The sequence below is a fragment of the Panulirus ornatus genome, chromosome 2, assembly GCF_036320965.1.
Source record: "Panulirus ornatus isolate Po-2019 chromosome 2, ASM3632096v1, whole genome shotgun sequence".
NCBI lineage: Eukaryota > Metazoa > Arthropoda > Malacostraca > Decapoda > Palinuridae > Panulirus > Panulirus ornatus.
The window spans coordinates 70,572,317-70,595,997 of NC_092225.1; the positions used below are offsets into that span (position 1 = coordinate 70,572,317).

A 23,681-nucleotide genomic window follows, 5' to 3' on the forward strand; every position below is an offset into this window, starting at 1 on the left:
TAGAAGGCTTGGTGTGAGAGGAAGATCACTTGTGAATGGGGAAATAAAGTGGGAAAATACTGAAGGGAGAGAAATGGTGGAAAAATGCTTGAGATGGTGTATGCACAGGAGCTATGTAAGGACAGGCTTAAGTGGAGACTCTTTTGCTGTGACCACCCCCTTGATGGAAGTTCCTGGAGAGAAAAGGCATTAGTGATACAGATAGATATAGAGTAGAATACTGAATAAGTGTTGGTGGACTAGAAGAATTTCAGATTCCCTCTCGGCAACTTTTATTTCCTGTTTATACAAGACCGTCACATCACAATGTGTAATGATAGACTAGCGGTTACTTAAGAGAAAACTGTTTTCAACTTCTTTTCATGTACAAAGGTGAAAATAACTCAGATTTAGTTTTGTAGAAACTTCAAAAAACAACAAAAGCATTTACAAGATTAGTTGTACAGATGATACTGTAGAGTAGAAATATTGCCTTAAATATTAAAGTCAGGAAGACTAGATGGCTCTGCAAGCCTTGTGTTACCTGTTGCATGAAAAATGCCCAAATGTTACTGTAGAATAACAGGAAAAGCAAGACTGTAGGTAGTAACAAGGTTTTAGAGTCATGTGGGTAACACTGAGTAACATATACAAGTATCTAGCCAAGCCCATGCATGAGCTTGTCTGATATACATGCCAGTGTTGATTTGCATCAGCACTTTCCAATATATACAGTGTATTTGAGCTGAAAGCACTTTTGAAGCAAGAATCATCCAAGGACCATTACAAACCCTGATAAATATCTACAGAATACATGTATGGGTTTATCAAGGTGTAAGATTTATTCAATATATAAAACACCATTACATAAAGGAAGTCTTTGGCATATGATGTTAGGCAACCGAATGTCGTGGTACTGAGGAGTAGGAATTGGATCAGTTCAAGATGGAATGAGCTGGTTGATCCACCACATATTAATTGGAGAAGCTTATCATTTTGTTGAGGCGAGTTAGTGGAGATGGATGCAATTCTTGGCACCAGTTTCAATCAGTGACTGGAAAGAAAAATATGAACATATGTAACCAATGCTAACGTTGCATAAATAAAATTTGCACCAAATCTTAATTATCTGGCAGAGTATATGGTAAATCTTCATCTCTGGTAGATTTTAATCAGTAACAATTTCTATTCATGAACTGCCTGAGGCCTTTTGGAAATAGACCTTATTGTAGCCTCTTCTTGAAAATGAATGAGACACTGCCATTTTCTAAAACAATATTAGGTCACTAAAATATGATGAACAGTGCATTCAGTTATCCTTTATATATATATTTTTTGATTGGTTGGGATTCTTTGCAGAGGAGAGCTCAACAACTAACAGTTTCTCCTGTAGTAGTGACCCAATCAAGAACTGCAAATTTTGCCTGAGTGCTACATCCTGAGGGCTCATCCTTCAATCCTTCAGAGGATGTTGTGCATATTAGATAAGACATGAAAATATATGATTGTTTATCTGACTGAGTTTTAAGAACTTTTCATTTTGAAATCAATGAATTGATATTAAAGCAAGTTGAAAACTGAAATCCTATTGTGCAACAACTAACCATAAGTGTTATCAGGAGAGTGCCCGCAGCTGCTGCAGGAGACTGTCAATAGTCATGCCTCCACCCAGGACACTTTCTATGTCCTCACTTGTCTGGATGGCTTTGGTCTCAATAGACGGAAACCCTGGCCACTGAGAGCTCTTGACCACACGCCCATAAGCCCCCTGTCGTGTCCCGGCACCAGTGGTCCCACAGGATCCCGCCCTTCTTGGAGGGAGGTGAGAAGGGCTGCCATTGACTGAGGCAGGTCTGACGCCACTATGGTGTGACCGGTGTGCACTTCCTCGCATGTAGCCATTAGTGTAAATAATGGTTACATGGGGAGCAGGAAACTGGTGGGTCATACCACCCCTACTGATAGTTCTGAAGCCACCACTTGATGAGATGGGTATAGGCACACCTGCTCGGGTTGAGACTTTGCTATTCCCACTCTCCAGCAAACCATCCTCTGAAAACAAAAAAGAAATGCTATATATCCTGCTTGTATTTATGATTACCCTAGGACCCCTTACAGAGTTCTGTTGTTACTGACGAACTCTTTCCAGGAGTGCTTACAGCCATTTCCTGTAGTAGGGAAATGATGAAATCCTTTGGAATGAAATGTTTCTTGATGACACTGTACTCCCACCGATACAGCTTCACCAAAGTTGACTTTTCATTCACAGTGCAACCCCATCCAGGCAGAGTACAGTAACACCTCATACTTTTGTGTGTATATATATATATGGAAGTAAGGGGAGTGGGGGAGGAATGGGATGTATTTAGGGAATCAGTGATGGATTGCGCAAAAGATGCTTGTGGCATGAGAAGAGTGGGAGGTGGGTTGATTAGAAAGGGTAGTGAGTGGTGGGATGAAGAAGTAAGAGTATTAGTGAAAGAGAAGAGAGAGGCATTTGGACGATTTTTGCAGGGAAAAAATGAAATTGAGTGGGAGACGTATAAAAGAAAGAGACAGGAGGTCAAGAGAAAGGTGCAAGAGGTGAAAAAAAGGGCAAATGAGAGTTGGGGTGAGAGAGTATCATTAAATTTTAGGGAGAATAAAAAGATGTTCTGGAAGGAGGTAAATAAAGTGCGTAAGACAAGGGAGCAAATGGGAACTTCAGTGAAGGGCGCAAATGGGGAGGTGATAACAAGTAGTGGTGATGTGAGAAGGAGATGGGAGTGAGTATTTTGAAGGTTTGTTGAATGTGTTTGATGATAGAGTGGCAGATATAGGGTGTTTTGGTCGAGGTGGTGTGCAAAGTGCGAGGGTTAGGGAAAATGAGTTGGTAAACAGAGAAGAGGTAGTAAAAGCTTTGCGGAAGATGAAAGCCGGCAAGGCAGCAGGTTTGGATGGTATTGCAGTGGAATTTATTAAAAAAGGGGGTGACTGTATTGTTGACTGGTTGGTAAGGTTATTTAATGTATGTATGACTCATGGTGAGGTGCCTGAGGATTGGCGGAATGCGTGCATAGTGCCATTGTACAAAAGCAAAGGGGATAAGAGTGAGTGCTCAAATTACAGAGGTATAAGTTTGTTGAGTATTCCTGGCAAATTATATGGGAGGGTATTGATTGAGAGGGTGAAGGCATGTACAGAGCATCAGATTGGGGAAGAGCAGTGTGGTTTCAGAAGTGGTAGAGGATGTGTGGATCAGGTGTTTGCTTTGAAGAATGTATGTGAGAAATACTTAGAAAAGCAAATGGATTTGTATGTAGCATTTATGGATCTGGAGAAGGCATATGATAGAGTTGATAGAGATGCTCTGTGGAAGGTATTAAGAATATATGGTGTGGGAGGCAAGTTGTTAGAAGCAGTGAAAAGTTTTTATCGAGGATGTAAGGCATGTGTACGTGTAGGAAGAGAGGAAAGTGATTGGTTCTCAGTGAATGTAGGTTTGCGGCAGGGGTGTGTGATGTCTCCATGGTTGTTTAATTTGTTTATGGATGGGGTTGTTAGGGAGGTGAATGCAAGAGTTTTGGAAAGAGGGGTAAGTATGAAGTCTGTTGGGGATGAAAGAGCTTGGGAAGTGAGTCAGTTGTTGTTCGCTAATGATACAGCGCTGGTGGCTGATTCATGTGAGAAACTGCAGAAGCTGGTGACTGAGCTTGGTAAAGTGTGTGAAAGAAGAAAGTTAAGAGTAAATGTGAATAAGAGCAAGGTTATTAGGTACAGTAGGGTTGAGGGTCAATTCAATTGGGAGGTGAGTTTGAATGGAGAAAAACTGGAGGAAGTGAAGTGTTTTAGATATCTGGGAGTGGATCTGGCAGCGGATGGAACCATGGAAGCGGAAGTGGATCATAGGGTGGGGGAGGGGGCGAAAATTCTGGGAGCCTTGAAGAATGTGTGGAAGTCGAGAACATTATCTCGGAAAGCAAAAATGGGTATGTTTGAAGGAATAGTGGTTCCAACAATGTTGTATGGTTGCGAGGCGTGGACTATGGATAGAGTTGTGCGCAGGAGGATGGATGTGCTGGAAATGAGATGTTTGAGGACAATGTGTGGTGTGAGGTGGTTTGATCGAGTAAGTAACGTTAGGGTAAGAGAGATGTGTGGAAATAAAAAGAGCGTGGTTGAGAGAGCAGAAGAGGGTGTTTTGAAATGGTTTGGTCACATGGAGAGAATGAGTGAGGAAAGATTGACCAAGAGGATATATGTGTCGGAGGTGGAGGGAACGAGGAGAAGAGGGAGACCAAATTGGAGGTGGAAAGATGGAGTGAAAAAGATTTTGTGTGATCGGGGCCTAAACATGCAGGAGGGTGAAAGGAGGGCAAAGAATAGAGTGAATTGGAGCGATGTGGTATACCGGGGTTGACGTGCTGTCAGTGGATTGAATCAAGGCATGTGTATGGGGGTGGGTTGGGCCATTTCTTTCGTCTGTTTCCTTGCGCTACCTCGCAAACGCGGGAGACAGCGACAAAGCAAAAAAAAAAAAAAAAAAAAATATATATATATATATATATATATATATATATATATATATATATATATATATATATATATATTTATTTATTTATTAATTACTTTACGTTGTCGCTGTCTCCCACGTTAGCGAGGTAGCACAAGGAAACATGAAAGAATGGCCCAACCCACCCACATACACATGTATACACATACATGTCCACACACGCAAATATAGATACCTATACATCTCAACGTATACATATATATACTCACACAGACATATACATATATACACATGTACATGATTCATACTGTTTGCCTTCACTCATTTCCATCACCACCCCGCCACACATGAAATAACAACCCCCTCCCCCACATGTGCGTGAGGTAGTGCTAAGAAAAGACAACAAAGGCCACATTCGATCATACTCAGTCTCTAGCTGTCATGTATAATGCATATATATATATATATATATATATATATATATATATATATATATATATATATATATATATATATATATATCTATTTCTTATTTTGCTTTGTCGCTGTCTCCCGCATTTGCAAGGTAGCACAAGGAAACAGACGAAAGAAATGGCCCAACCCACCCCCATACACATGTATATACATACACGTCCACACACGCAAATATACATACCCATACATCTCAATGTAAACATATATATACACACACAGACACATACATATATACACATGCACACAATTCACAATGTCTGCCTTTATTTATTCCCATCGCCACCTCGCCACACATGGAATAACATCCCCCTCCCCCCCTCATGTGTGCAAGGTAGCACTAGGAAAAGACAACAAAGGCCCCATTCGTTCACACTGTCTCCAGCTGTCATGCAATAATGCCCGAAACCACAGCTCCCCTTCCACATCCAGGCCCCACAGAACTTTCCATGGCTTACCCCAGACGCTTCACATGCCCTGATTCAATCCATTGACAGCACGTCGACCCCGGTATACCACATCGATCCAATTAACTCTATTCCTTGCCCGCCTTACACCCTCCTGCATGTTCAGACCCCGATCACTCAAAATCTTTTTCACTCCATCTTTCCACCTCCAATTTGGTCTCCCACTTCTCCACGTTCCCTACACCTCCAACACATATATCCTCTTGGTCACTCTTTCCTCACTCATTCTCTCCATGTGCCCAAACCATTTCAAAACACCCTCTTCTGCTCTCTCAACCACGCTCTTTTTATTTCCACACATCTCTCTTACCCTATTATTACTTACTCGATCAAACCACCTCACCACACATTGTCCTCAAACATCTCATTTCCAGTACATCCACCCTCCTGCGCACAAATCTATCCATAGCCCACGCCTCGCAACCATACAACATTGTTGGAACATAGGAATATATATATATATATATATATATATATATATATATATATATATATATATATATATATATATATATCCCTGGGGATAGGGGAGAAAGAATACTTCCCATGCATTCCTCACGTGTTCTAAAAGGTGACTAAAGGGGATGGGAGCAGGAAGCTGGAAACCCTCCCCTCCTTGTATTTTAACTTTCTTAAAGAGGAAGCAGAAGAAGGAGTCACACGAAGAGTGCTCATCCTCCTCGAAGGCTCAGATTGTGGTGTCTAAATGTGTGTGGATGTAACCAAGATGAGAAAAAAGGAGAGATAGGAAGTATGTTTGAGGAAAGGAACCTGGATGTTTTGGCTCTGAGTGAAACGAAGCTCAAGGGTGAAGGGGAAGAGTGGTTTGGGAATGTCTTGTGAATAAAGTCAAGGGTTAGTGAGAGGACAAGAGCAAGGGAAGGAGTAGCGCTACTCCTGAAACAGGAGTGGTGGGAGTATGTGATAGAGTGTAAGATAATAAACTCTAGATTGATATGGGTAAAACTGAAAGTGGATGGAGAGAGATGGGTGATTATTGGTGCATATGCATCTGGGCATGAGAAGAAAGATCATGAGAGGCAAGTGTTTTGGGAGCAGCTGAGTGAGTGTGTTAATAGTTTTGATGCACGAGACCGGGTTATAGTGATGGGTGATCTGAATGCAAAGGTGAGTAATGTGGCAGCTTAGGGAATAATTGACGTACATGGGGTGTTCAGTTTTGTAAATGGAAATGGTGAAGAGCTTGTAGATTTATGTGCTGAAAAAGGACTGGTGATAGGGAATACCTGGTTTAAAAAAAGAGATATACATAAGTATACGTATGTAAGTAGGAGAGATGGCCCGAGAGCGTTATTGGATTCCATGTTAATTGATAGGCACGAGAAAGAGAGACTTTTGGATGTGGAGGCGAAGGTGAAGATTTGTAGAGGTTTTCAGAAAAGAAGAGAGAATGTTGGGGTGAAGGTGTGGTTAGAGTAAGTAAGCTTGGCAAGGAGAATTGTGTGAGGAAGTACCAGGAGAGACTGAGTACAGAATGGAAAAAGGTGAGAACAAAGGAGGTAAGAGGAGTGAGGGAGGAATGGGATGTATTTAGGGAATCAGTGATGGATTGCGCAAAAGATGCTTGTGGCATGAGAAGAGTGGGAGGTGGGTTGATTAGAAAGGGTAGTGAGTGGTGGGATGAAGAAGTAAGAGTATTAGTGAAAGAGAAGAGAGAGGCATTTGGACGATTTTTGCAGGGAAAAAATGAAATTGAGTGGGAGACGTATAAAAGAAAGAGACAGGAGGTCAAGAGAAAGGTGCAAGAGGTGAAAAAAAGGGCAAATGAGAGTTGGGGTGAGAGAGTATCATTAAATTTTAGGGAGAATAAAAAGATGTTCTGGAAGGAGGTAAATAAAGTGCGTAAGACAAGGGAGCAAATGGGAACTTCAGTGAAGGGCGCAAATGGGGAGGTGATAACAAGTAGTGGTGATGTGAGAAGGAGATGGGAGTGAGTATTTTGAAGGTTTGTTGAATGTGTTTGATGATAGAGTGGCAGATATAGGGTGTTTTGGTCGAGGTGGTGTGCAAAGTGCGAGGGTTAGGGAAAATGAGTTGGTAAACAGAGAAGAGGTAGTAAAAGCTTTGCGGAAGATGAAAGCCGGCAAGGCAGCAGGTTTGGATGGTATTGCAGTGGAATTTATTAAAAAAGGGGGTGACTGTATTGTTGACTGGTTGGTAAGGTTATTTAATGTATGTATGACTCATGGTGAGGTGCCTGAGGATTGGCGGAATGCGTGCATAGTGCCATTGTACAAAAGCAAAGGGGATAAGAGTGAGTGCTCAAATTACAGAGGTATAAGTTTGTTGAGTATTCCTGGCAAATTATATGGGAGGGTATTGATTGAGAGGGTGAAGGCATGTACAGAGCATCAGATTGGGGAAGAGCAGTGTGGTTTCAGAAGTGGTAGAGGATGTGTGGATCAGGTGTTTGCTTTGAAGAATGTATGTGAGAAATACTTAGAAAAGCAAATGGATTTGTATGTAGCATTTATGGATCTGGAGAAGGCATATGATAGAGTTGATAGAGATGCTCTGTGGAAGGTATTAAGAATATATGGTGTGGGAGGCAAGTTGTTAGAAGCAGTGAAAAGTTTTTATCGAGGATGTAAGGCATGTGTACGTGTAGGAAGAGAGGAAAGTGATTGGTTCTCAGTGAATGTAGGTTTGCGGCAGGGGTGTGTGATGTCTCCATGGTTGTTTAATTTGTTTATGGATGGGGTTGTTAGGGAGGTGAATGCAAGAGTTTTGGAAAGAGGGGTAAGTATGAAGTCTGTTGGGGATGAAAGAGCTTGGGAAGTGAGTCAGTTGTTGTTCGCTAATGATACAGCGCTGGTGGCTGATTCATGTGAGAAACTGCAGAAGCTGGTGACTGAGCTTGGTAAAGTGTGTGAAAGAAGAAAGTTAAGAGTAAATGTGAATAAGAGCAAGGTTATTAGGTACAGTAGGGTTGAGGGTCAATTCAATTGGGAGGTGAGTTTGAATGGAGAAAAACTGGAGGAAGTGAAGTGTTTTAGATATCTGGGAGTGGATCTGGCAGCGGATGGAACCATGGAAGCGGAAGTGGATCATAGGGTGGGGGAGGGGGCGAAAATTCTGGGAGCCTTGAAGAATGTGTGGAAGTCGAGAACATTATCTCGGAAAGCAAAAATGGGTATGTTTGAAGGAATAGTGGTTCCAACAATGTTGTATGGTTGCGAGGCGTGGACTATGGATAGAGTTGTGCGCAGGAGGATGGATGTGCTGGAAATGAGATGTTTGAGGACAATGTGTGGTGTGAGGTGGTTTGATCGAGTAAGTAACGTTAGGGTAAGAGAGATGTGTGGAAATAAAAAGAGCGTGGTTGAGAGAGCAGAAGAGGGTGTTTTGAAATGGTTTGGTCACATGGAGAGAATGAGTGAGGAAAGATTGACCAAGAGGATATATGTGTCGGAGGTGGAGGGAACGAGGAGAAGAGGGAGACCAAATTGGAGGTGGAAAGATGGAGTGAAAAAGATTTTGTGTGATCGGGGCCTAAACATGCAGGAGGGTGAAAGGAGGGCAAAGAATAGAGTGAATTGGAGCGATGTGGTATACCGGGGTTGACGTGCTGTCAGTGGATTGAATCAAGGCATGTGTATGGGGGTGGGTTGGGCCATTTCTTTCGTCTGTTTCCTTGCGCTACCTCGCAAACGCGGGAGACAGCGACAAAGCAAAAAAAAAAAAAAAAAATATATATATATATATATATATATATATATATATATATATATATATATATATATATATATATTTATTTATTTATTAATTACTTTACGTTGTCGCTGTCTCCCACGTTAGCGAGGTAGCACAAGGAAACATGAAAGAATGGCCCAACCCACCCACATACACATGTATACACATACATGTCCACACACGCAAATATAGATACCTATACATCTCAACGTATACATATATATACTCACACAGACATATACATATATACACATGTACATGATTCATACTGTTTGCCTTCACTCATTTCCATCACCACCCCGCCACACATGAAATAACAACCCCCTCCCCCACATGTGCGTGAGGTAGTGCTAAGAAAAGACAACAAAGGCCACATTCGATCATACTCAGTCTCTAGCTGTCATGTATAATGCATATATATATATATATATATATATATATATATATATATATATATATATATATATATATATATATATATATATATATTTCTTATTTTGCTTTGTCGCTGTCTCCCGCATTTGCAAGGTAGCACAAGGAAACAGACGAAAGAAATGGCCCAACCCACCCCCATACACATGTATATACATACACGTCCACACACGCAAATATACATACCCATACATCTCAATGTAAACATATATATACACACACAGACACATACATATATACACATGCACACAATTCACAATGTCTGCCTTTATTTATTCCCATCGCCACCTCGCCACACATGGAATAACATCCCCCTCCCCCCTCATGTGTGCAAGGTAGCACTAGGAAAAGACAACAAAGGCCCCATTCGTTCACACTGTCTCCAGCTGTCATGCAATAATGCCCGAAACCACAGCTCCCCTTCCACATCCAGGCCCCACAGAACTTTCCATGGCTTACCCCAGACGCTTCACATGCCCTGATTCAATCCATTGACAGCACGTCGACCCCGGTATACCACATCGATCCAATTAACTCTATTCCTTGCCCGCCTTACACCCTCCTGCATGTTCAGACCCCGATCACTCAAAATCTTTTTCACTCCATCTTTCCACCTCCAATTTGGTCTCCCACTTCTCCACGTTCCCTACACCTCCAACACATATATCCTCTTGGTCACTCTTTCCTCACTCATTCTCTCCATGTGCCCAAACCATTTCAAAACACCCTCTTCTGCTCTCTCAACCATGCTCTTTTTATTTCCACACATCTCTCTTACCCTATTATTACTTACTCGATCAAACCACCTCACCACACATTGTCCTCAAACATCTCATTTCCAGTACATCCACCCTCCTGCGCACAAATCTATCCATAGCCCACGTCTCGCAACCATACAACATTGTTGGAACATAGGAATATATATATATATATATATATATATATATATATATATATATATATATATATATATATATATATCCCTGGGGATAGGGGGAAAGAATACTTCCCATGCATTCCTCACGTGTTCTAAAAGGTGACTAAAGGGGATGGGAGCAGGAAGCTGGAAACCCTCCCCTCCTTGTATTTTAACTTTCTTAAAGAGGAAGCAGAAGAAGGAGTCACACGAAGAGTGCTCATCCTCCTCGAAGGCTCAGATTGTGGTGTCTAAATGTGTGTGGATGTAACCAAGATGAGAAAAAAGGAGAGATAGGAAGTATGTTTGAGGAAAGGAACCTGGATGTTTTGGCTCTGAGTGAAACGAAGCTCAAGGGTGAAGGGGAAGAGTGGTTTGGGAATGTCTTGTGAATAAAGTCAAGGGTTAGTGAGAGGACAAGAGCAAGGGAAGGAGTAGCGCTACTCCTGAAACAGGAGTGGTGGGAGTATGTGATAGAGTGTAAGATAATAAACTCTAGATTGATATGGGTAAAACTGAAAGTGGATGGAGAGAGATGGGTGATTATTGGTGCATATGCATCTGGGCATGAGAAGAAAGATCATGAGAGGCAAGTGTTTTGGGAGCAGCTGAGTGAGTGTGTTAATAGTTTTGATGCACGAGACCGGGTTATAGTGATGGGTGATCTGAATGCAAAGGTGAGTAATGTGGCAGCTTAGGGAATAATTGACGTACATGGGGTGTTCAGTTTTGTAAATGGAAATGGTGAAGAGCTTGTAGATTTATGTGCTGAAAAAGGACTGGTGATAGGGAATACCTGGTTTAAAAAAAGAGATATACATAAGTATACGTATGTAAGTAGGAGAGATGGCCCGAGAGCGTTATTGGATTCCATGTTAATTGATAGGCACGAGAAAGAGAGACTTTTGGATGTGGAGGCGAAGGTGAAGATTTGTAGAGGTTTTCAGAAAAGAAGAGAGAATGTTGGGGTGAAGGTGTGGTTAGAGTAAGTAAGCTTGGCAAGGAGAATTGTGTGAGGAAGTACCAGGAGAGACTGAGTACAGAATGGAAAAAGGTGAGAACAAAGGAGGTAAGAGGAGTGAGGGAGGAAGGGATGTACTTAGGGAAGCAGTGATGGCTTGCGCAAAAGATGCTTGTGGCATGAGAAGCGTGGGAGGTGGGCAGATTAGAAAGGGTAGTGAGTGGTGGGATGAAGAAGTAAGATTATTAGTGAAAGAGAAGAGAGAGGCATTTGGACGATTTTTGCAGGGAAATAATGCAAATGAGTGGGAGATGTATAAAAGAAAGAGGCAGGAGGTCAAGAGAAAGGTGCAGGAGGTGAAAAAGAGGGCAAATGAGAGTTGGGGTGAGAGAGTATCATTAAATTTTAGGGAGAATAAAAAGATGTTTTGGAAGGAGGTAAATAAAGTGCGTAAGACAAGGGAGCAAATGGGAACTTCAGTGAAGGGGGCTAATGGGGAGGTGATAACAAGTAGTGGTGATGTGAGAAGGAGAGTATTTTGAAGGTTTGTTGAATGTGTTTGATGACAGAGTGGCAGATATAGGGTGTTTTGGTCGAGGTGGTGTGCAAAGTGAGAGGGTGAGGGAGAATGATTTGGTAAACAGAGAAGAGGTAGTAAAAGCTTTGTGGAAGATGAAAGATGGCAAGGCAGTGGGTTTGGATGGTATTGCAGTGGAATTTATTAAAAAAGGGGGTGACTGTATTGTTGACTGACTGATAAGGTTATTTAATGTATGTATGATTCATGGTGAGGTGCCTGAGGAGTGGCGGAATGCTTGCATAGTGCCATTGTACAAAGGCAAAGGGGAGAAGAGTGAGTGCTCAAATTACAGAGGTATAAGTTTGTTGAGTATTCCTAGTAAATTATATGGGAGGGTATTGATTGAGAGGGTGAAGGCATGTACAGAGCATCAGATTGGGGAAGAGCAGTGTGGTTTCAGAAGTGGTAGAGGATATGTGGATCAGGTGTTTGCTTTGAAGAATGTATGTGAGAAATACTTAGAAAAGCAAATGGATTTGTATGTAGCATTTATGGATCTGGAGAAGGCATATGATAGAGTTGATAGAGATGCTCTGTGGAAGGTACTAAGAATATATGGTGTATGAGTGTATGGTGTATGAGTATTCCTAGTAAATTATATGGGAGGGTATTGATTGAGAGGGTGAAGGCATGTACAGAGCATCAGATTGGGGAAGAGCAGTGTGGTTTCAGAAGTGGTAGAGGATATGTGGATCAAGTGTTTGCTTTGAAGGATGTATGTGAGAAATACTTAAAAAAGCAAATGGATTTGTATGTAGCATTTATGGATCTGGAGAAGGAATATGATAGAGTTGATAGAGATGCTCTGTGGAAGGTACTAAGAATATATGGTGTGGGTGGCAAGTTGTTAGAAGCAGTGAAAAGTTTTTATCGAGGATGTAAGGCATGTGTACGTGTAGGAAGAGAGGAAAGTGATTGGTTCTCAGTGAATGTAGGTTTGCGGCAGGGGTGTGTGATGTCTCCATGGTTGTTTAATTTGTTTATGGATGGGGTTGTTAGGGAGGTGAATGCAAGAGTTTTGGAAAGAGGGGCAAGTATGCAGTCTGTTGTGGATGAGAGAGCTTGGGAAGTGAGTCAGTTGTTGTTCACTGATGATACAGTGCTGGTGGCTGATTCATATGAGAAACTGCAGAAGCTGGTGACTGAGTTTGGTAAAGTGTGTGAAAGAAGAAAGTTAAGAGCAAATGTGAATAAGAGCAAGGTTATTAGGTACAGTAGGGGTGAGGGTCAAGTCAATTGGGAGGTGAGTTTGAATGGAGAAAAACTGGATGAAGTAAAGTGTTTTAGATATCTGGGAGTGGATCTGGCAGTGGATGGAACCATGGAAGCGGAAGTGAATCATATGGTGGGGGAGGGGGCGAAAATCCTGGGAGCCTTGAAGAATGTTTGGAAGTCGATAACATTATCTCGGAAAGCAAAAATGGCTATGTTTGAAGGAATAGTGGTTCCAACAATGTTGTATGGTTGCGAGGCGTGGGCTATGGATAGAGTTGTGCGCAGGAGGGTGGATGTGCTGGAAATGAGATGTTTGAGGACAATATGTGGTGTGAGGTGGTTTGATCGAGTAAGTAACGTAAGGGTAAGAGAGATGTGTGGAAATAAAAAGAGCGTCGTTGAGAGAGCAGAAGAGGGTGTTTTGAAATGGTTTGGGCACATGGAGAGAATGAGTGAGGAAAGATTGACAAAAAGAATATATGTGTTGGAGGTGTAGGGAACGAGGAGAAGTGGGAGACCAAATTGGAGGTGGAAAGATGGAATGAAAAAGATTTTGAGTGATCAGGGCCTGAACATGCAGGAGGGTGAAAGGCGGGCAAGGAATAGAGTGGATTGGATCGATGTGGTTGGGGTTGACGTGTTGTCAATGGATTGAATCAGGTCATGTGAAGTGTCTGGGGTAAACCATGGAAAGTTCTATGGGGCCTGGATGTGGAAAGGGAGCTGTGGTTTCGGGCATTATTACATGACAGCTAGAGACTGAGTGTGAACGAATGGGGCCTTTGTTGTCTTTTCCTAATGCTACCTCACACACATGAGGGGGGAGGGGGATGCTATTCCATGTGTGGCGAGGTGGCAAACCGACATTCACTGGAAACCAATCACTTTCCTCTCTTCCTACTCGTACACATGCCTTACATCTTTGTTTAAAACTTTTCACTGCTGCTAGCAACTTACCTCCCACACCATATATTCTTAATACCTTCCACAGAGTGTCTCTATCAACTCTATCATATGCCTTTTTCCAGATCCATAAATGCTACATAAAAATCCATTTGTTTTTCTAAGTATTTCTCACATACATTCTTCAAAGCAAACACCTGATCCACACATCCTCTACCACTTCTGAACCCACTCCGCTCTTCCCTGCAAAAAACATCTAAATGCCTCTTTCTTCTCTTTCACTTATAATCTTCCTTCTTCATCCCATCACTCACTACCCTTTCTAATCTCCCCACCTCCCAAGTTTCTCATGCCACAAGCATCTTTTGTGCAAGCCATCACTGCTTCCCTAAATACATCCCATTCCTCCCCCACTCCCCTTACATCCTTTGCTCTTACCTTTTTCCATTCTGCCTCAATCTTTCCTGGTACTCCTTCACACAAGCCTCCTTCCCAAGCTCACTTACTCTCACCACTCTCTTCACCCGAACATTCTCTCTTCTTTTCTGTAAACCTCTGGAATTCCTCACCTTCGCCTCCACAAGATAATAATCAGATATCCTTCCACTTGCACCTCTCAACACATTAACATCCGTAACATCCAAATGTCTCTCTTTCATGCGCCTATCAATTAACATGTAATCCAATAACGCTCTATGGCCATCTCTCCTACTTACATACGGATACTTTTAAATATCTCTCTTTTTAAACCAGGTATTCCCAATCACCAGTCCTTTTCTGGCACAAATCTACAAGCTCTTCACCATTTCCATGTACAACACTGAACACCCCATGCACACCAATTATTCACTCAGTTGCCACATTACTCACCTTTGCATTCAAATATCCCATCACTATAACCCGATCTCGTACCTCAAAATTGCTAACACACTCTCTCAGCTCCTGCCAAAACACTTGTCTCTCATGATCTTTCGTCTCATGACAAGGTGCATGGGCACCAATAATCACCCATCTCTCTCCATCCACTTTCAGTTTTACCCATATCAATCTAGAGTTTACTTTCTTACACTCTATCACATACTCCCACAACTCCTGTTTCAGGAGTAGTGCTACTCCTTCCTTTGCTCGTCCTCTCACCAACCCGATTTTACTCCCAAAACATTCCCAAACCACTCTACCCCTTTACTCTTAAGCTTCGTTTCACTCAGAGCCAAAACATTCAGGTTCTTTTCCTCAAACATACTACTTATCTCTCCTTTTTTCTCATTTTGGTTACATCCACACACATTCAGACACCCTAATCTGAGCCTTCAAGGAGGATGAGCACTCCCCGCATGACTCCTTCTGTTTCCCCTTTTAGAAAGTTAAAATACAAGTAGGGGAGGGTTTCTAGTCCCCTGCTCACGTCCCCTTTAGTCACCTTCTACAACACGTGGGGAATGCGTGGGAAGTATTCTTTCTCCCCTATCCCCACGGATAGCCTGTTTTCTTATGATGTTATATTCATATTATGGCCTTGTTTCACACATAAATATATATTATATTATTTATTTATTTTATTTATTTTGCTTTGTTGCTGTCTCCCACGTTAGTGAGGTAGCACAAGGAAACAGACGAAAGAATGGCCCAACCCACCCACATACACATGTAATGTACACACACACATACACATATATAAATAAGTACATAATGCATACTGTCTGCCTTTATTCATTCCCATCGCCACCCCGCCACACACACACACACACACACACACACACACATATATATATATATATATATATATATATATATATATATATATATATATATATGTATTATACTTTGTCGCTGTCTCCCGCGTTAGCAAGGAAGTGCAAGGAAACAGACGAAAGTATGGCGCAACCCAACCACATACACATGTATATACATACATGTCCACACACGCACATATACATACCTATACATCTCAATGTATAAATATATATACACACACACACACACATGTACATAATTCATACTGTCTGCCCTTATTCATTCCCGTCGCCACCCTGCCACAATTGAAATGAAAACCCCTCCCCTGCATGTGCGCGAGGTAGTACTAGGAAAGGACAAAAAAGGCCACGTTTGTTCACACTCATAGCTCCCTTTCCACATTCAGGCCCCACAAAACTTCCCATGGTTTACCCCAGATGCTTCACATGCCCTGGTTCAATCCATTGGCAGCACGTTGAATATATATATATATATATATATATATATATATATATATATATATATATATATATATATATATATATGAGTTTGGGTGAGAGAGTACCATTAAATCTTAGGGAGAATAAAAATGTTTTGGAAGGAGGTAAATAAAGTGTGTAAGACAAGAGAACAAATGGGAACATCAGTGAAGGGGGCTAATGGGGAGGTAATAACAAGTAGTGGTGATGTGAGGAGGAGATGGAGTGAGTATTTTGAAGGTCTGTTGAATGTGTTAGATATAGGGTGGCAGATATAGGGTGTTTTGGTCGAGCTGGTGTGCGAAGTGAAAGGGTCAGGGAGAATGGTTTGGTAAACAGATAAGAGGTAGTGAAAGCTTTGCGTTAGATGAAAGCTGGCAAGGCAGCGGGTTTGGAGGGCATTGCTGTGGAATTCATCAAAAAAGGGGGTGACTGTGTTGTTGACTGGTTGGTGAGGATATTCAATGTATGTATGGCTCATGGTGAAGCACCTGAAGATTGGCGGAATGCATGAATAGTGCCATTGTACAAAGGCAAAGGTGAGTGTTCAAATTATAAAGGTATAAGTTTGTTAAGTATTCCTGGGAAATTATATGGGAGGGTATTGATTGAGAGGGTAAAGGCATGTACAGAGCATTAGACTGGGGAAGAGCAGTGTGGTTTCAAAAGTGGTAGAGGATGTGTGGATCGGGTGTTTGCTTTGAAGATGAAAAGAGAAATACTTAGAAAAACAGCTGGATTTCTATGTAGTATTTATGGATCTGGAGAAGGCATATGATAGAGTTGATAGAGATGCACTGTGGAAGGTATTAAGAGTATATGGTGTGGGAGGCAAGTTACTAGAAGCAGTGAAAAGTTTTTATCGAGGATGTAAGGCATGTGTACGTGTAGGAAGAGAGGAAAGCGATTGGTTCTCAGTGAATATAGATTTGTGGCAGGGGTGTGTGATATCTCCATGGTTGTTTAATTTGTTTATGGATGGGGTTGTTAGGGAGGTGAATGCAAGAGTTTTGGAAAGAGGGGCAAGCATGCAGTCTGTTGTGGATGAGAGAGCTTGGGAAGTGAGTCAGTTGTTGTTCGCTGATGATACAGCGCTGATGGCTGATTCATGTGAGAAACTGCAGAAGCTAGTGACTGAGTTTGGTAAAGTGTGTGAAAGAATAAAGTTGAGAGTAATTGTGAATAAGAGTAAGGTTATTAGGTACAGTAGGGTTGAGGGTCAAATAAATTGGGAGGTATGTTTGAATGGAGAAAAACTGGAGGAAGTGAAGTGTTTTAGATATCTGGGAGTGGATTTGGTAGCGGATGGAACCATGGAAGCAGAAGTCAATCATAGGGTGGGGGAGGGGGCGAAAATTCTGGGAGCCTTGAAGAATGTGTGGAAGTCGAGAACATTATCTCGGAAAGCAAAAAGGGCTATGTTTGAAGGAATAGTGGTTCCAACAATGTTGTATGGTTGCGAGGCATGGGCTATAGATAGAGTTGTGTGGAGGAGGGTGGATGTACTGGAAATGAGATGTTTGAGGACAATATGTGGTGTGAGGTGGTTTGATCGAGTAAGTAAAAATAGGGTAAGATGCAGAAGAGGGTGTTTTGAAATGGTTTGGTCACATGGAGAGAATGAGTGAGGAAAGAGTGACCAAAAGGATATATGTGTCAGAGGTGGAGGGAATGAGAAGTGGGGAGAGAATGAGTGAGGAAAGAGTGACCAAAAGGATATATGTGTCAGAGGTGGAGGGAATGAGAAGTGGGAGACCAAATTGGAGGTGGAGGGATGGAGTGAAAAAGATTTTGAGTGATCGGGGCCTGAACATGCAGGAGGGTGAAAGGCATGCAAGGAATAGAGTGAATTGGAATGATGTGATATACTGGGGTTGACGTGCTGTCAGTGGATTGAACCAGGGCATGTGAAGTGTCTTGGGTAAACCATGGAAAGTTTTGTGGGACCTAGATGTGGAAAGGGAGCTGTGGTTTCGGTACATTACACATGACAGCTAGAGACTCAGTGTGAACGATTGTGGCCTTTGTTGTCTTTTCCTAGCGCTACCTCGCGCGTGAGCGGGGGGAAGGGGGTGCCATTTCATGTTCGGCAGGTTGGCGACGGAAATGGCTGAGGGCAAAGTATGAATATGTACATGTGTATATAAGTATTTGTCTGTGTATGTATATGTATGTATACATTGAAATGTATAGGTATGTATATGTGCATGCGTGGGTGTGTATTTATATACATGTGTATGTTCTTTCGTCTGTTTCCTTGCACTACCTCGCTAACACGGGAGACAGCGACAAAGTATAATAATAAAAGAAAAATATGTGTGTGTGTGTGTATTCTTTTTTCATATTCAGCATTTACCGCCTTAGCGAGATAGCATTAAGAATAGATAACTGAGCCTTAGAGGGAAAAATTCTAACTTGGCTTCCTTCTCTGTTCCTTCTCTTGAAAAGTATGTGAGATGTACATAGAAAAACTGAGGGATATGTATGTAGCATTTAATGATCTGGAGAAGGCATATGATAGAGTTGATAGAGATGCACTGTGGAAGGTATCAAGAGTATATGGGTGTGGGAGGTAAGTTGCTAGAAGCAGTAAAAGGTTCTATCAAGGATGTAGGGCATGGGTATGAATAGGAAGAGAGTGAATGTCGGTTTCCGGCAGGGGTGCGTGATGTCTCCATGGTTGTTTAATTTGTTTATGGATGGGGTTGTTAGGGAGGTGAATGCAAGAGTAAAATTTTAGAGAGGGGGCAAGTATGCAGTCTGTTGTGGATATCCGTAGTTAGTGTGTCATATCCATTTTGTAATGGTCCAGTTTCTTCTTTAACTGTCCTCCTTTGTCATATATTTGAAGAATTCCTAAGGATCATTCTTAATTTTCAAAGAAATAAATTTTTTTCTTTGCATTTACCATGTCTTATGAACTTTCACTCTCTTTGGATTTTCATTAACTCTTGGCAGTTTTCATTGGTTCCCATTGATTTGAATTTCTTGTATATTTTCTTTGGAAAATTAGTCCTTGTGTTCTATTCATCCATGATGGTTTTGAATATTGCAAGTTATCATCGTAATTTGTGGAATATGTTTATTTTCGATCTCGAGTAGTTTGTTTTTAGAATTATTCCACATTTCCTCTACTGTGTGAATGTCAAGAAGTTTTATCCAATTGGTGCTGAATTTTGTGTCTAATTTTTTTGAAATTCACTCACCTGTAATCTGGGATCAATAGTTTGTTGTCATTTATTTCAAACTGTAAATTTATCTCTAATCTAATCAAACTGTGATGCTGTTTGGCAAACTCCTACCTACTTCGCAAGAGTTGATTATGTGTCACTGGTGAGGACAGTATCAAGAATGTTTTTACCTCTAATTAGGTTTTTGTTTAACTGTTCTAGAAAAGCGTCTTCAATTAGTTATGTTAGTCTCGTTCCCTCTTGGTCACCTATTAACATGTTCCAGCTTAGGACTGTTGAAGTCTCCTACTATTATAATCTCTTTACCGTTTACAATAGTGATGAGTATAACCGGTAAGTTGTATGGGAGGGAGCAGTGTAGTTTCAAAAGTGGTAGAGGATATGTGGATTTGGTGTTTCCTGTTAAGAATATGTGTGAAAAATACTTAGAGAAACAGATGGATTTGTATATAGCACTTATGGATCTGGAAATAGCATATGGTAGCATTAACAGAGATTCTCTTCCTTGTGTTATTAGCAAGGGTGTAACACATGTGTTCTGTTAGGAAGAGACAAGAGTGAATGGTTGCCAGTGAAGGTTAGTCTGCGGCAGGGATATGTGATGTCACCATGGTGGTTCATTTTATTTATGGATGGGGTTTTGAGGGAGGTAAATGCAAGAGTCTTGGAGAGAGGAGTGACTAGGCAGTCTGTGGGGATGAGAGGGCCTGGAAGGTGGATGTGGTGAACATGAAAGGTTGGAGAACAATTTTTGTTGTGAGGTGGTTTGGAAGGGTAAGAGAGATGTGTGATTATCAAGAGTATGGTTGAGACAGATAAAAAGGGTGTGCTGAAATGGTGTGGACATGTGGGAGAGAATGAGTGAGGAATGTATCAGATTTGAGGGAACAAGGAAAATGGGGAGACCAAATTGGAGATGGAAGGATGGAGTGAGAAAGATTTTGAGTGATTGGGGCCTGAACATGCAGGAGGGTGAAAGGCATGCAAGGGATGCAGTGAATGTAGCATTGTGATACATTGGGTTTATGTGCCATCAGTGGACTGAACCAGGGCATGCAAAGGATCATGGAAAGGTCTGTGGGGCCTGTTTGTTGATAGGAAGCTGTGGTTTCAATGCATTACATGACAGTGGATGTGAGTGGATGCAGCCTTTCTTCATCTGTTCCTGGCACTACCTCACTAGCACAGGAAATGGCGATCAAATATGAAAAATAAAAAAGGATAGATGGGACTCCTGGGGCAGGAATTTATGAATAAGTGAGGATGAGGGTTTCCACTTTACATTCAATGTAAGATTAAGTGGGGAGAGGGCGAAAATTCTGGGAGCCTTGAAGAATGCGTGGAAGTCGAGAACATTATTTCGGAAAGTAAAAATGGGTATGTTTGAAGGAATAGTGGTTCCAACAATGTTGTATGGTTGCGAGGTGTGGGCTATGGATAGAGTTGTGCGCAGGAGGGTGGACGTGCTGGAAATGAGATGTTTGAGGACAATATGTGGTGTGAGGTGGTTTGATCGAGTAAGTAATAATAGGGTAAGAGAGATGTGTGGTAATAAAAAGAGTGTGGTTGAGAGAGCAGAAGAGGGTGTTTTGAAATGATTTGGTCACATGGAGAGAATAAGAAAGGAAAGATTGACCAAGAGGATATATGTGTCACAGGTGGAGGGAACGAGGAGAAGTGGGAGACCAAATTGGAGGTGGAAAGATGGAGTGAAAAAGATTTTGAGTGATCGGGGCCTGAACATGCAGGAGGGTGAAAGGCGTGCAAGGTATAGAGTGAATTGGAACGATGTGGTATACCGGGGTCGATGTGCCGTCAATGGATTGAACCAGGGCATGTGAAGCGTCTGGGGTAAACCATGGATAGTTCTGTGGGGCCTGGATGTGGAAAGGGAGCTGTGGTTTCGTTGCATTATTACATGTCAGCTAGAGACTGAGTGTGAACGAATGGGGTCTTTGTTGTCTATTCCTAGCGCTACCTCGCACACATAAGGGGGGAGGGGGTTGTTATTTCATGTGTGGCGAGGTGGCGATGGTAATGAATGAAGGCAGATAGTATGAATTATGTACATGTGTATATATGTATATGTCTGTGTGTGTATATATATGTATACGTTGAGATGTATAGGTATGTATATTTGCAAGTGTGGACGTGTATGTATATACATGTGTATGTGGTGGGTTGGGCCATTCTTTCGTCTGTTTCCTCGCACTACCTTGCTAATGCGGGAGACAGTGACAGAGCAAAATAAATAAACATACATTATTTTTCATAAATGGGATCACAGATGAGAAAGGGCTCAAGCTCTTGCATAGTTGTTGAGTATTCCTGGGAACTTATATGGGAGGGTATTGATTGAGAGGGTGAAGGCATGTACAGAGCATTTCTCAAGCAGATTTGTGTCAAAGTGACGTTGGTTGCAAATAAATAGAGATACAAAGAAGTTCCCTTGATTAATATTCAACAGTGCTGAAATGTCATTAAAGTCCTTAAAGCACTTCACTGGTTAGCAGTTGGTGCTTACTGCCTCTATTAGTACTTGTTAGCCTATTGAAGAAACAACAAAACAAGGTGTTTTATACTTTAGAATAACAGTATTACAGTTGAACACATTTTGCCATTGTGGCAGGAAAAGTGAACTTCTAGAAATACTGTTACAGATACCCTTTGAAACATCACATGGGACTTCAAAGTGACTGTATGTAATGTATATACATCATTCCCTCTCTAGAGAGCAATATATATACATCATTCCATCTCTAGAGAGCAATTTATATACATCATTCCCTCTCTAGAGAGCAATAGTCTGAAAATAATTGCATAATATTGTAATTTTTACAATAAGTACCAGAAAAGTTTACTAGATCATCACGAATTTCATTGATGATAGTCTTATTTGTCACTGCACGTTTGATGGATGTTGTGAGAGTGTGCATGCCACAGTTGACTTGATTAATTCTCTGGTATGTTTTGAGGCTCTATAACTGACCACTGCAAAAAACACACAATCTAGCCAGAATTTTTGTATGTTAAGTTATTTCAGTTATATGCAATCATCATTTTGTTAATACACACCCATGGGCTTCAATTGAAATAGGTTGTCCTTTGTTCTACCTCTATAAGGGTTAGTTTGATTTTTACCATTTAGTCACAGTACTAATCATAGCATCAATTTTTAACATTTTTAATATACAATGGTAAGTTTGTGATAAAACTGATACTGAAAAACCCTTGGTAATTACAAATACATGCTTTGCACAACATACCCTGACACAGAAGGAACCCTACACTTGTGTTTGTCAAAGCTGTGACACCTTACATGCAGTAACAACTTTTCTGGTCTACATGTAATGAAATTCATTTGTTTACCAAATGCCAAACTCCCAGCCAGTAGTCTAGTGTAGATCCTTCACTTTTTAGTTAAATTTCTGAAGTGCTTGCACCATTTATTCAGAGGATACCTGTACTACACATAAACATTATCCTAGGGAGAAACTATTTGTTTTAAGTAGTTTAACAAGTTACGAAAAAGATTCTGGGCAATCCCAAAAGTCTGAGAACCTTACCTGATTCTTTCCTGTAGTTTCAAGGATGCTTTCCATATAGGGGTAGAGAAATGATGGACTTTTCTTATGAACTGCTGTTCTATATATTAGGGGGTCATATTCACTCCATAATGGAGTACTACTTCTATATCTGGGGTTGTTCTTCCTCTACCTTCTCTTAGCCAGAAGGCCTTTTTAACTCTCATATGACCTTCCATCTATCATGATGTTTCTGCCTTCTTTCTATTCAACAGGTATTATTTTGGTTAATGCTCGCATGAGCTGATGGAATATCCCAGCTACTAAAGTCTGGGCCCACAGCACATTAGTGGCTGCTACTTCCCATAGTTTTTGTGTGGGAACAAACCACACAAGGAATAACCATTATCATGTATCCTTTTGCCCAGGAGTGAAGCTATTGAATTTTATCATTACTTTATCTTCTATAACTTTTCCCATCTGTAAGAATCAGGTCTGCTGACATCTGAGGAGCTCTTACTAGTTTATCCCATATTCTTTTTCTTATACTTTTCAGTTTCCTCTTCATCTGAGATAACCGTGACTACAGCATAATGGCCGAGCAGGATGTGGTGTTTTCATAA

The 23,681-nt window shown here is 41.3% G+C and overlaps 1 protein-coding gene across 10 annotated transcripts in view; it reads right to left on the reverse strand.

The window, feature by feature from the left end:
- Positions 1-255: 255 nt before the first annotated feature.
- The window catches only part of sif (still life), a 1,536,257-nt gene continuing 1,512,831 nt past the window's right edge, over positions 256-23,681 (reverse strand). For all 10 annotated transcript variants that reach the window (XM_071677265.1, XM_071677235.1, XM_071677256.1 and 7 more), the window contains 2 exons: positions 1,584-2,031; positions 256-1,033 (listed from right to left, as the gene is read on the reverse strand). In XM_071677265.1, the coding sequence (XP_071533366.1) occupies positions 1,595-2,031 (437 nt within the window). In that variant the 3' untranslated portion in view covers positions 256-1,033; positions 1,584-1,594. The remainder of the gene's footprint in view (positions 1,034-1,583; positions 2,032-23,681) is intronic.